Raw genomic sequence first — 13726 nt, 5'->3', positions numbered from 1 at the left:
TTAAAACCTACTAAAAAAATAAAAAGAAGACAAACCTACAAAACAAGTAAAAAAAATATAAAATCTAGTTTCTACGAGATTAATTTGTTTCCAGATCCCCCCGAAATCGAGCCGTTCTCGTTCTCGGCCAACCTGCAGGAAGGCAAGCGCGCTCAGGTCAGCTGCAGCGTGACGTCGGGCGACATGCCGGTCCACTTCACCTGGCTCAAGGACAACGCGCCCATCCCTTCCGCCCTGCAGGTACAGAGATATACACTTTATTACAAATAAGAATAGGGGCTCTTTCACATTAGATGTTTTGAGACGGAGTCGTCCGTTTGCAAGACTTGACACTCTGTTAGTAATTGTCTAATCTAAGGTAATTGTTTGTCATTTTTATTCCAACGCAGTTTTCATAAGGCGAGTGCAGACGGGTGTAATATAAGATATTTTTATTTATTTATTAGGATAAAAAACAATATTTAATCTTGATTACTTGTAATGTAATGTACCTATCAAGAATTCTACGTGTGGACGGCACTACGAGCATGTAAAGTGCTGTCCGTACTATTTCCATTACATTACACGGTGGATTACTTTACTCGTTACACCAGTCCGGTTATACAATTTTCGATGTGCGTTCCTGCAAACGGACGACAAACGTCCGTCTCAAAACGTCTAATTTGAAAGAGCTCTAAGCAGATTAGTGAAAAAATTGCGAATCGCACCAAAAAATGTATGGTTTAAAAAGGGTTAAAAAAACAGGGACAGGGAAATTTTTTAGAGTTCACTTAAAACTTTGAAGGCACCTACAATAAAACTGTAGGTTTACTTGCCTGTGATCGACCCTTATCGTCCAAATGAAAAATGTTAACATCAAAAAATAATGTATACTATATTCCTAAAGACGCTTCAGTCGAAGGTCTGTGCATTGAACACTCACCGAAGTGAGCTTTGGTTACATAGGTGGAAGAGCGGGGCGCCGATTTTTTCAGCAACCTCGTTTTCAAAGAGGTGTCCGCCCGCCACAGCGGCCTCTACACGTGCGTGGCGTCCAACTCGGCCGCCAAAGTTAACTATACCGCCGAGCTGGTGGTCAAAGGTACAATACTACCACCCGAGCACACGCACCGAGCACTCACGAGCATTCGCACCAGAACCGCACCGATCACGCTTGCACCTGCACTATGATCCCCTAATGTTTGAAAATCTAATCGAGCACTGGTCTATTGTCACCGCCTATGTCTGGAGAGTTTTTGTGCATTGATATCTCAAATATCGTTCTTGTTCCCTATATTTGTCAAAACTCCAGTTCACAAAGATCCATCCACCGTCGCTTCTTTTGATTACACCTTTATAAATTTCTATTTTTATCTAAATGTATTTCAGGAAGGCTTTTATAAAGTATCTCACAGTTAATTATTTTTGTTTTGCTCAGCGTTGGATTTTAGATGGCTATTGAAATGGGTAATTGTTTACACATTTTTAAAGAACTTTTGACACTTTTAAATATAATCGTAATGTATTTCAATAAGATATAAAAATAAATAAAATATCAAAATATTCATAATAAATAAAAGTGCACTATTTGTAACTTAAAAAACGTTCCAACCAAACCTAACTACCTAAATGCTGCCAGGATCAGGTAACCGTAAAAAAACATTAAGTAAGATTTATTTTAGTTTGTAGCATTAGAGTAAAGGAGAATGTTCATGTTACCAAGAAACCAAGAAGAAAACCGATTTGTATTTTATGTGAATCTAAACTTTGGCTTATGAGCATTCTCCCGCAAAATTTTAACTAAATAACTAAGTTCGAACATTCCTTGTTCATTTTATAACATTTGGAATTACTTTCATGCTGCAGTATCTCCCAAGTGGGTGATGGAACCGAAGGACGAAGCCGTTTTGGCTGGAGAGCCTCTTGCTCTGCATTGCCAGACTACGGGCTCACCCACGCCACAAGTCACCTGGATGAAACAGAGAGGTAAAGACAACTTCCAAAACATTATTTTGATTTTTTTCTATGAAGGAAGATAAGCAACTTTAGTGGTGGCACTTCAAACAGCTACAAGTAGTATAGCGTGTAACTGAAACGGTTCCTATTGGAGGGGTGATTAATCTGGAAAATAGAGTGTCATGGCATACATGTCTGAAGCACATCAAAAGTCTCACTGTTGACTTGACGCAAAAAAACACACCCTTTCGCACTGCTCCTCCATTGCTTTAACATACGCTATACCTTACCTTTATTTCTATCAGGGGGCGTAGTGTGAGTTTATGTCAAACGCATTCGATGTCGCAGAACTGACGGCCGATGGGCAGCAAGGTTCTGGAGTGGAGACCACGTACCGGAAAGCGCAGCGTAGGACGTCCACCCACAAGGTGGACCGACGACCTCATAAAGGTAGCGGGAAGGCGCTGGATGTAGGCCGCCATCAAGCGGCCATTGTGGAAATCATTGGGGGAGGCCCATGTTCAGCAGTGGACGTCCTATGGCTGAAATGATGATGATGATGATGATTCGATGTCGACTGCGTAAAAAAGTGTCAATATACAGTGTGAGTCACGTTAAAGTGCACATATGAAAATAGATAAATGAAACTAGACCTATGTTTATCGACAAAAAAGAGGTCAAAAAATTTATGAGATTTTTTTTAATTTTTTTATAAAAAAAAACGGTTTTACGTAGGTAATACGATAGAGAATAATACAGAGTAATAAAAACCACCGGTTATAGGGGCATTTTTTGGAGAAATAACCAAAAAAACACGAAATTAAAAGCAAATTTTTCAAAAAGTATCATTTTTTATTATTTGTAGGCCTTTTTTGTGTATGTTACCTATGTATTTTTTTTAGTATTGCCTGTTATTTAGCATTATTACTGTTTTTATTTTATCAGGATATACCGCTTAGTTTAAAAGTTATTACGTTTTTGTACAATAAGTAATTGGAAGAAAAAAAAATTCTATAAAAAATTCAAAAAAAATCTCAATCATTTTTTTACCTCTTTTTTTGTCTATAAAAATAGGTCTAGTTTCATCTATTTTCATAAGTGCACTTTAACGTGACTCACACTGTATGTATGACGGATTGTACAGTGCCCCTAGCGGAAACTTTCATGAACTAAAATCTTCATAATATATTTTTTTAACTCGCTCGCTAGTGAAGACGTTTGAGAGAAGGCTACTTCTACAGTTCATGCTCTTATCTCCAGGCCCGTCATCGTCTGACTTCATCCCGCTCGTGAACCTGGGCGGGCGCTTCCAGTTCGTGGCGAACGGCACACTGTGGATCGACGCGGCGCTGCCATACGACGAGGGCCACTACATGTGCAGGAGTGAGAACGGCGTGGGCACTGCGCTCACCAAGACTATCACCGTCGCTGTCAATGGTGAGTGGAAGTGGAAGCTAAGTTTGTGGCGTTGTCGTCAGGTCATTATATTATTAATATATTATTATTGGCTGTAAAAACTATAAAAAATACCTGTTTGTATTAATATTATAAAGAGCTGTGGTTTTTTGAATAAAGAAAAAGAGAAGTATTTTTCTTTATTCAAAAACTGTACGACCCTCTCAAATTTACCACAGAAAAAAGGAAAGATCACAATCACAAAAACACCCCTATAATTTGATTGTTTGTTCCTTTTCAACCGAAAGACACGACGCCATTTCTACGACAATCGGTTCTACGTTGCCACCCACATCCAGATACTTCCTTTGTCCTCCGAGTGTTTGTTCATTTGTACCTAGTACATTGTTCTTAGTTTTTTAACCCACATATACCTACGAGCTTAAAATTATATTAGATAGCTTCACCTAACTTCGTGTTCGTAATATAAAGGATAAAGAAGATTAAGTGCTAGAGCGCGCTCACCTATGGTGATATCTTGTTCTTTTCTTTTTAATTAGAAAAATCTGCCATACATATTTGTTGTTTATTCAGATTTTATGAATTTGGTTGGTATCTTCTTCTCATCACCTAATAAATCCACTTGGCACCTAAATCCGATGTACTAATATTAACACCTCCTATTCCCAGAGCCGGCCCGCTTCGAGCTGACGTCGCACAACATGACGGCGCGGCGCGGCGCGGCCGCCACGCTGGCGTGCGACGTGCGCGGCGACGGCCCCATCCGCGTCACGTGGGCGCACAACATGAACCATCTAGATCTTAACTCTTATAGGTAAACGCTGTCACAGAATAAGTAATAGTACAGGTACAGAAGGATTACTCCGCAAGACGATTTAAATAAATGCGAGTCTTGCTACGACGCGATAAAGTGGAATTCAGCTCGCACAGCACTACGTACCTACAATTTTATTCACCTACAAGTTTTGTCTCTTTCTATCGCGTGCCTCTGAACTCTTCTTACGCTGTTAGGGTTGCTGTCTAGTAGTGTCTAGTAAAAAAATAATTAATATACATATTTGTAACTAGCTTTCCGCCCGCGACTGCGCGCGCGTGGACTACATTATCTACATATTTTACGGAACCCTCTTTTTTCCAAAATAAAATTTAGCCTATGTTACTCGTGGATAATGTAGCTTTCGAATTGGGAAAGAATTTTTAAAAACGGTCCAGTAGTTTTTGAGCCTATTCATTACAACCAAACAAACAAACAAAGTTTTCCTCTTTATATTATTAGTGTAGATGAGGTACGTAGGTATGTAGGTAAATACGCATTCATTATGGAAAACCTTGCGAGAGGCCTTTGTCCAGCAGTGGACGTCATTAATTTGCTGAAACGAACGAACACATTCCGAGCAGTAGTCATGGTAGGTTAGGTTCCTATACTATCCTAAGAATTATTGATTACCTACATGGCCAACATACCTTTCAGCATCTTTGGGAAGCGAAAAAAGAGATAAATCCAATAGATTTCTTTTCGAATTTAAACACCCGAACGCCGCACAATAATATTTCTTTCTCTTTATGTCCATTTTGCAATAATACTTCGATCATAGAATTATAATCATACTACAACGCACGCCAGCGTCCTGACGGGCGCGCGCGTGACACTCGACTGATATAATACCCGCCGGCGGGGCGCTTCGCTGTAGTTAATTATCGGATGTACCGCGCGGAGTGAGCCAGGCCTGACGCTGTGCTCACACGGCGCATGGACTCGCGAAGCACGCTTGACGTCCTGCCAGAGTAAATACAAATGAGTAGGCCATCTTCTCAGAAACGCACCGTGCGCAGTTTGTATGTGAGCGCGCCAATACGTATGCGGCGCGCACGCACACACTTGTTGTCGGCCCTTTGGTGTAGTGGTTCAGAACGGACTACTATGCAGAGAGGTCCCGGGTTCGATTCCCGCCCGGGCAGAAATTGAAATGATGAATTTTAATTTATGTGACGGGTCTGGGTGTTTTCTATGTATAATATGTATGTATTTACAAAAAAAAAAGTATTTAAGTATGTTTATCCCGTCGTCTAGTACCCATAGTACAAGCTTTGCTTAGTTTGGGACTAGAGGCGCACTGTGAAATGTCCAAGGATATTTATTTATTTATTTATTTACACTGACAAAATTCGGCGCAACTCCCCGCTAATCCACGCTAAATTTTGTCAGCGTGTGCGTGCGCGCCGCATACGTATTGGCGCGCTCACATACAAACCGCGCTCGGTGCGTTTCTATGAAGATGACCTACTCATTTGTATTTACTCTGGTCCTGCTTACCCTGCTCTTGAGTGAGCAAGATGACAAGCTTGGCTCGCGAGCCCCATGCACCTGGTGTAGACGCAGCTAATCACATCTGACTGGCTCACCTCTAGACTATCCATCTAAAGTTAATGAGGGCTATCGTATTTATATTCACTAGTTGGCGCCACTAACGAGTGACAAGATTTTATTCTACAGTGGCGCCATCCTAGTAAGTTCAAAACGATAGTCTTTGTACACCAGTACAACGTTCACCAGTTGGCGCCACTATCTTAGCCACTAGAGAAAGGTTACAGTGACGCTGTGACGCCAACTGTTGAGCGCAAATTCGGCAGCCCTCGTCGTTTCAGCCAATTATTGTCGTCCACTGCTGGACAAAAGCCGCCTCCAAGGACTTCCACGATGAGCGGTCCTGCGCTACCCATATCCAGGTGCTACCCACGACCCTCACTAGATTGTTGTCCCACCTAGTGTCACACTACGTCTTTCAGCCCGTTTTTTAGCCCCAGACAACATTTCTGCCCCAACGCCATCAGTATGCAGTATACGAGTATGTGTCCCACCCACTGCCACTTGATTTTAGCCATTCTACGGGCTATGTCGGTCACTTTGGTTTTCCTGCAGATCTCAATCTAATTCAATAAGACAGCAGCCCTCATTAAATTAATTTATCAGCCATTTTTACCTGTATAAGAATTTGATGTAAGGGAGAGTCCGCTAATTTGGACCAGTTTTTTTCAATCCCATTTTACACATAGTTTTCTTTTGTTTTTGCTAATGTCCATGGTATATAATAAAAGATACATTATTCAACTTACTATTTCATAAGTATTAATTAACATGATTGTTGTATATTTAGCACAAATCAACAAAGTACGAGTTCAGAGCTTCGGTCCAATTTAGCCAACCGGTTCGATAATTTGTACCACAGGGTTACTAAATTGGATTTCAATAAATTTCAAGTCTATACTATGGCAAAATATTATATGATACATTCTTAACAAATTAGGAAACGAAAAGGAACAGTAGTTAATAACATAGACAATCGATATTGTTTTACACGTTATCACGATTTTGAGTACAAGTTTTGTAATTTCAATTATCGTAACGCACACTTGTACCTAATCTACTTTGCCAGTCTTTTGCTTTAATTTATTGTTAGTCAAACATAACTACCTACGCTATTATAACTTCAAAATATGATTTACTAAAAAAAAAATCAAAATCCTTTGGTAAAGTTCCATACAACTTGATGTGGTACAATTTAGCCGACTAGGTGATAGTGCTTTTAAAAAATCGGTAAAAAATATAGCTTATAAATACCCAAAAATGTTTCAAATAATTTATTGTAATCCACACTAATTTACGCTTCTAAATAATATATTAGAAACACCCTGTGATTAAATTTAAGAAAATTACAAACTTAACATGTATTGTCAAAAGTTACTTGAAAACAATGAAAAAATACTTTTCAAAATAAAACACACGTGTTTGTTGTCACGGCAAAAACCACATGGCCGATATTAATTGATTTTAGTTGTGTATCGCTGAGTGTTGCAATTACAGACATTCAATAAATACTTTACGAAATATAAGGGTGGTACAATTTACCCGGCGGTACAATATACCGAACTCTCCCCTATAATATCATTTGAATGTTCCATATCTTACACGTTGTCCCCCGTCCGCAGGCTAAGTATCTCCGAAGCAAAGACTGATAGTGGTTTAAGGTCCCAGCTGTACATCAGCCGCGCCGAGCGCCTCGACTCGGGCGTGTACAAGTGCCAGGCCGTCAACGCGTACGGCCACAGCGACCATTACATTTACCTTTCCGTCCAAGGTGAGTCTGCACACAATATATAAGGCTGTTCTGCCAGACTGGGATGCGCACCCTGATATACTCTTATCGACGTCAAAATGTATGGGCAAAATCAATAAAATGGCGTGATAACCGCTTGTCGCGGCGCGCATCCTAGGCCTAGGCCGTGCCTGGCCCAGGTGATAAAAATTGATATAAGATAGAACACTAAAGACGACACAGAAATCTAGGTCTTCAGAAATCAGAAATGTGCAGAAGTCTGCAAAGGTTTTGCTTTCTCTAACCTTCATCTTAATTTTGTTACATGTAGGACGGTATGAAGCAGACAATGTTTTAAACACTAGCCAGAGGTGGAATTGTGTAAAGCAATCGTAATCGTAAAGCAATCGACAGTTCATAACGTACGATTTATTCTGTCAAACGCTTTGTTTAGCTGACTTTATCGTACGTTATGAACTGTCAAATAATTACGATTGCTTTATACAATTCCCCTCAGATTGCATTCCGAATGGTAGCTTACTAATCACCAAGTCACATGATTATAATCCACAGGATAAAAAGCAGTTGCTTAGATGCGTCGATCCTATGTCTATTTCATGTTCTAGTTCAGTATTTTAACGAATTTGGATCGGATACCCCTCTGTGGTTTCCTTTCCTCACACTGCATTCCTTCTTTTCGTGTCGACAACAAACCTACACAGTGTCAACCCGAACACGAAAAGAAGAAGACTGCATTTCTTCTATTTAGTCATACATTCTCTATTCGCTCTCCACAGAGAAGCCAGACACGCCCCACTCGCTGTCAGTGACGGAGATCCTGTCGCGGGGCGTGCGGCTGTCGTGGAGCCAGGGCTTCGACGGCAACTCCCCGCTGCTGGGCTACTCGCTGCAGCACTGCCCGCTGTCGCCGCAGGGCGCCATCCGCGCCGCGCAGTGGGACGCCGCCGTCACGCACAACGTGTCCCTCCGCGCCGGCGTGCAGGCGCCCGTCACGTGAGTGCAGGCCGCTGCTGTCACGCTACATGCCAGGGCTGGCGCTGTCCCGCAGGGCGCCGTCCGCGCCGCGCAGTGGGACGCCGCCGTCACGCACAACGTGTCCCTCCGCGCCGGCGTGCAGGCGCCCGTCACGTGAGTGCAGGCCGCTGCTGTCACGCTACATGCCAGGGCTGGCGCTGTCCCGCAGGGCGCCGTCCGCGCCGCGCAGTGGGACGCCGCCGTCACGCACAACGTGTCCCTCCGCGCCGGCGTGCAGGCGCCCGTCACGTGAGTGCAGGCCGCTGCTGTCACGCTACATGCCAGGGCTGGCGCTGTCCCGCAGGGCGCCGTCCGCGCCGCGCAGTGGGACGCCGCCGTCACGCACAACGTGTCCCTCCGCGCCGGCGTGCAGGCGCCCGTCACGTGAGTGCAGGCCGCTGCTGTCACGCTACATGCCAGGGCTGGCGCTGTCCCGCAGGGCGCCGTCCGCGCCGCGCAGTGGGACGCCGCCGTCACGCACAACGTGTCCCTCCGCGCCGGCGTGCAGGCGCCCGTCACGTGAGTGCAGGCCGCTGCTGTCACGCTACATGCCAGGGCTGGCGCTGTCCCGCAGGGCGCCGTCCGCGCCGCGCAGTGGGACGCCGCCGTCACGCACAACGTGTCCCTCCGCGCCGGCGTGCAGGCGCCCGTCACGTGAGTGCAGGCCGCTGCTGTCACGCTACATGCCAGGGCTGGCGCTGTCCCGCAGGGCGCCGTCCGCGCCGCGCAGTGGGACGCCGCCGTCACGCACAACGTGTCCCTCCGCGCCGGCGTGCAGGCGCCCGTCACGTGAGTGCAGGCCGCTGCTGTCACGCTACATGCCAGGGCTGGCGCTGTCCCGCAGGGCGCCGTCCGCGCCGCGCAGTGGGACGCCGCCGTCACGCACAACGTGTCCCTCCGCGCCGGCGTGCAGGCGCCCGTCACGTGAGTGCAGGCCGCTGCTGTCACGCTACATGCCAGGGCTGGCGCTGTCCCGCAGGGCGCCGTCCGCGCCGCGCAGTGGGACGCCGCCGTCACGCACAACGTGTCCCTCCGCGCCGGCGTGCAGGCGCCCGTCACGTGAGTGCAGGCCGCTGCTGTCACGCTACATGCCAGGGCTGGCGCTGTCCCGCAGGGCGCCGTCCGCGCCGCGCAGTGGGACGCCGCCGTCACGCACAACGTGTCCCTCCGCGCCGGCGTGCAGGCGCCCGTCACGTGAGTGCAGGCCGCTGCTGTCACGCTACATGCCAGGGCTGGCGCTGTCCCGCAGGGCGCCATCCGCGCCGCGCAGTGGGACGCCGCCGCACAGTGTGTTATGGGACTGTATAAACGGACATTCTCATTGATTTGATGAAACGTATAGAGCTCAGTTATACAAACATGATAGTAAAACTCCCGTTTGAAAATTCCACGTAGTTTTCGCGTTATAAAAATTCAAAGTCACCTATTTTTTTACTTCAAAATTATGCAAAAATATTCTCACTCGTTAACTAATAACATTTAATTCAGAATTGTTACAATACTTCATAGAGCTCTTAAAACTACACGTAATAAGCGTATTAAGTGCTTCGTAAACGCATTCAGTTAATTAGGAAAAATGATTTTAGTGATTTTTGTTTTTATTTTTTTTCTCAATTATACCTTAATATATGCAAACATTTTGAATTGCAAGATATAGTCTGATATTTAATCTAATTGTATTAATAAAATCAGCTTTAAACTCCGTGATATATTTGAGAAAAAACATAAAACGTCTTAATAAAATTTTTACGAGTCTAGGGTCGACAATTTTGGAAGGAATAATTCATGTCTAAAAAGTTTCAAATCCCGCCTGTTATGTGCATAGTGTTGAAGGTTCTAAAAAGTCACATTCACATTGTTTTTAACCGACTTCAAAAAAAGGAGGAGGTTCTCAAGTCGAGTTATTTTTCTTTTTTAACACTCTTATATTAACTTAAGTTGTATGTAAGTAACTAACTAAAAAAGTATGTAAACTAATCTAGGAAGTCGAAATTTATCCTACCTTTAATAATTTTCTCATCGATTTGAAACCTATGTAAATCGAATGTCAATACAATAATTTGGTACAATCGAGCTGATGATATTTAAACATCCAAAAGAAATATTGCTATTAAAAAGTGATGGGAAATTTACAATTCTATATTGCGCATATTTTCAATTTGATTTTCCTCAAATATATCACGGAATTTAAAGTTGATTTTTTTTATGCAATTAGACTAAATATCAGACTATATCTTGCACTTAAAAATGTTTGCATATATTAAGATATAATTGAGAAAAAAAATAAAAACAAAAATCACTAAAATCATTTTTCCTAATTAACTGAATGCGTTTACGAAGCACTTAATACGCTTATTACGTGTAGTTTTAAGACGCCGTCCGCGCCGCGCAGTGGGACGCCGCCGTCACGCACAACGTGTCCCTCCGCGCCGGCGTGCAGGCGCCCGTCACGTGAGTGCAGGCCGCTGCTGTCACGCTACATGCCAGGGCTGGCGCTGTCCCGCAGGGCGCCGTCCGCGCCGCCGTCCGCGCCGCGCAGTGGGACGCCGCCGTCACGCACAACGTGTCCCTCCGCGCCGGCGTGCAGGCGCCCGTCACGTGAGTGCAGGCCGCTGCTGTCACGCTACATGCCAGGGCTGGCGCTGTCCCGCAGGGCGCCGTCCGCGCCGCGCAGTGGGACGCCGCCGTCACGCACAACGTGTCCCTCCGCGCCGGCGTGCAGGCGCCCGTCACGTGAGTGCAGGCCGCTGCTGTCACGCTACATGCCAGGGCTGGCGCTGTCCCGCAGGGCGCCGTCCGCGCCGCGCAGTGGGACGCCGCCGTCACGCACAACGTGTCCCTCCGCGCCGGCGTGCAGGCGCCCGTCACGTGAGTGCAGGCCGCTGCTGTCACGCTACATGCCAGGGCTGGCGCTGTCCCGCAGGGCGCCGTCCGCGCCGCGCAGTGGGACGCCGCCGTCACGCACAACGTGTCCCTCCGCGCCGGCGTGCAGGCGCCCGTCACGTGAGTGCAGGCCGCTGCTGTCACGCTACATGCCAGGGCTGGCGCTGTCCCGCAGGGCGCCGTCCGCGCCGCGCAGTGGGACGCCGCCGTCACGCACAACGTGTCCCTCCGCGCCGGCGTGCAGGCGCCCGTCACGTGAGTGCAGGCCGCTGCTGTCACGCTACATGCCAGGGCTGGCGCTGTCCCGCAGGGCGCCGTCCGCGCCGCGCAGTGGGACGCCGCCGTCACGCACAACGTGTCCCTCCGCGCCGGCGTGCAGGCGCCCGTCACGTGAGTGCAGGCCGCTTCTAATCACGTTATAGTTAGCGTGATCAGAAGAATTCGTGTATAGTCTGGTCCGTGAGCACGTAGAATTTTGTCCAATGACCCCTAGCTACCCATCCTTATCGCTCGCGCGTAATTATGTTGCTGTCGCGCTCGCACACTCACTGCGGGTGCCAGTCGCACAGTCGCGACAGCAATATAATTACGCGCGAGCGATAAGGATGGGTAGCTAGGGGTCATTGGACAAAATTCTACGTGCTCACGGACCGGGCTTTAGTCACGAGGCTGTGGGGAGCCAGGGCTTCGATGACAACTCGACGCTTCTGCTGGGCTGTCGCCGCATTACAACCCTCAATATTCTTACTACTCTTCGACTATCTTAAGATACTTAAAAGGTAAAACTTTCCCAAGGCAAGACAATAATCCGAAGGGTCACTATATTTTTTATCGAAGTTCATTCGTACTTTTTTCGTTTCAGCCAAAGGACATCCATAGCTTGACTAAGACCTTTCTTAAGTATTTCCACAATGGACCATGTTACTTCTTTTTCTCAGTCGGTACCCTCTTGTCAGAGTGGTCCTGGTCATCATTGTAAATCACGATTCAGAGTGATGTCCCTCGTAATACGGCGCCATTCCTCGCGGACTGCAGCTTTCCGGGTACTTTCGCTAACCAAGCACTTAGTTGCGGCCTTGATCTGGTCCGTCCATCTCATTGGTGATCTACCACGTGGTCTGGTGCCCTCAACTTTTCCCTACACTACGAGATGCTCTATGGAGTCATTACTGCGCCGAGAAACATGGCCGAAGAAGGTTAAAATGCGTGACTGAACCGTGGTTGATAGGCGCTGTCTGATGCCGAGTTCTTTTATTATGGAGCCATTGGTACGAAACTCGGTCCACGATATTCCCAGCATCCGTCTCCAGCACCATATCTCCAAACCGTGTTACTACAATCTTTGTATATTGTCATAATTATTTTTTATTTCCTTCCCAGGCTAACTAAGAAGGGCGACATCCACTACGAGGCGTTCCTGAGCGGGCTGCGGCCGCACACAGCCTACATGATCCGCGTGGCCGCCGTCAACCACATCGACCGCAGCGCCTACACCGAGCCCGTCGTCGTCAAGACGCAGGAAGAAGGTAACATTCACTGTCCTTTAGGTTATCTCAGGTTCAATCATGACCTAAAGATAGATAGACCCATATGAAAGAAAAATACCTTATAAGTGTTACCATAGGGGTCACTTAAACATTAGGGATTGATGGTGAAAACGGGCATAAGAATTTCTATAAACGAAATAAGGGGTGCGTAGTAGCGAAATAGGCAGCGCTCTGGCGGTAAAACAAGGCAGTAATACTTCCTCTTAATGATAATGTAGCAAAGAATGCATGGGAATTAATGGGACCAATCAATCTCTTGCTTTTCATCAAAACAAAAACAACCGAAATTTTGTTTTCAATGTCGTCATTTTATGGCCACTCCAAAATTACAGAGAAACCTGTCCCTACTCCGCTGTACTTTCGACTTCGCTTGCTTTTCTCCCCGTACGAACTTTTATCTCTTAACACATTGAACGCCAACGCGGTCAATTTTGTCCGACACTGCACTTTCCTACCAGGCCAGGTAAAAATTTTATTTTTTGAAATTTTCGTCGATTGTTTTTTTTTTGTTAAATCGTTACATTATAAACATAAATAAAGGATTTTATATAGTTGTTTTTGAGTCTCTACATCGTATTATTAAACGTCGGACTTCATTGACCCCATCATGGCCCCAGCGAGCGAAAATTCGAAAATCCGTTCCGTAGGGTAAATAGTGATTAAGTAATTATTCTAGCTGATGGCCGCTGGGGCAGGAAAGTTCTTGAGTGGCGACCACGAGCTGGAAGACGTAGCGTGGGCAGGCCTCCTACTAGGTGGACCGACGATCTGGTGAAGGTCGCGGGAGGTACCTGGATGCAAGCGGCGCAGGACCGG

General features: G+C 46.2%; 1 protein-coding gene across 1 annotated transcript in view; it reads left to right on the top strand.

Moving 5' to 3' along the window:
- The window catches only part of Dscam3 (Down syndrome cell adhesion molecule 3), a 59112-nt gene that overhangs the window by 13711 nt on the left and 31675 nt on the right, over positions 1-13726 (top strand). Inside the window, exons 7-14 of the mRNA XM_028304674.1 lie at positions 95-240; positions 946-1081; positions 1846-1965; positions 3196-3372; positions 4021-4165; positions 7339-7487; positions 8243-8459; positions 12744-12889. Coding sequence (XP_028160475.1) covers positions 95-240; positions 946-1081; positions 1846-1965; positions 3196-3372; positions 4021-4165; positions 7339-7487; positions 8243-8459; positions 12744-12889 — 1236 coding nt within the window. The remainder of the gene's footprint in view (positions 1-94; positions 241-945; positions 1082-1845; positions 1966-3195; positions 3373-4020; positions 4166-7338; positions 7488-8242; positions 8460-12743; positions 12890-13726) is intronic.

Source organism: Ostrinia furnacalis, unplaced genomic scaffold (assembly GCF_004193835.3).
Source record: "Ostrinia furnacalis isolate ACB-3 unplaced genomic scaffold, ASM419383v2 OfSCF1475, whole genome shotgun sequence".
In the NCBI taxonomy this organism is placed as follows: domain Eukaryota; kingdom Metazoa; phylum Arthropoda; class Insecta; order Lepidoptera; family Crambidae; genus Ostrinia; species Ostrinia furnacalis.
This window is presented reverse-complemented; position numbering and strand designations above follow the sequence as displayed.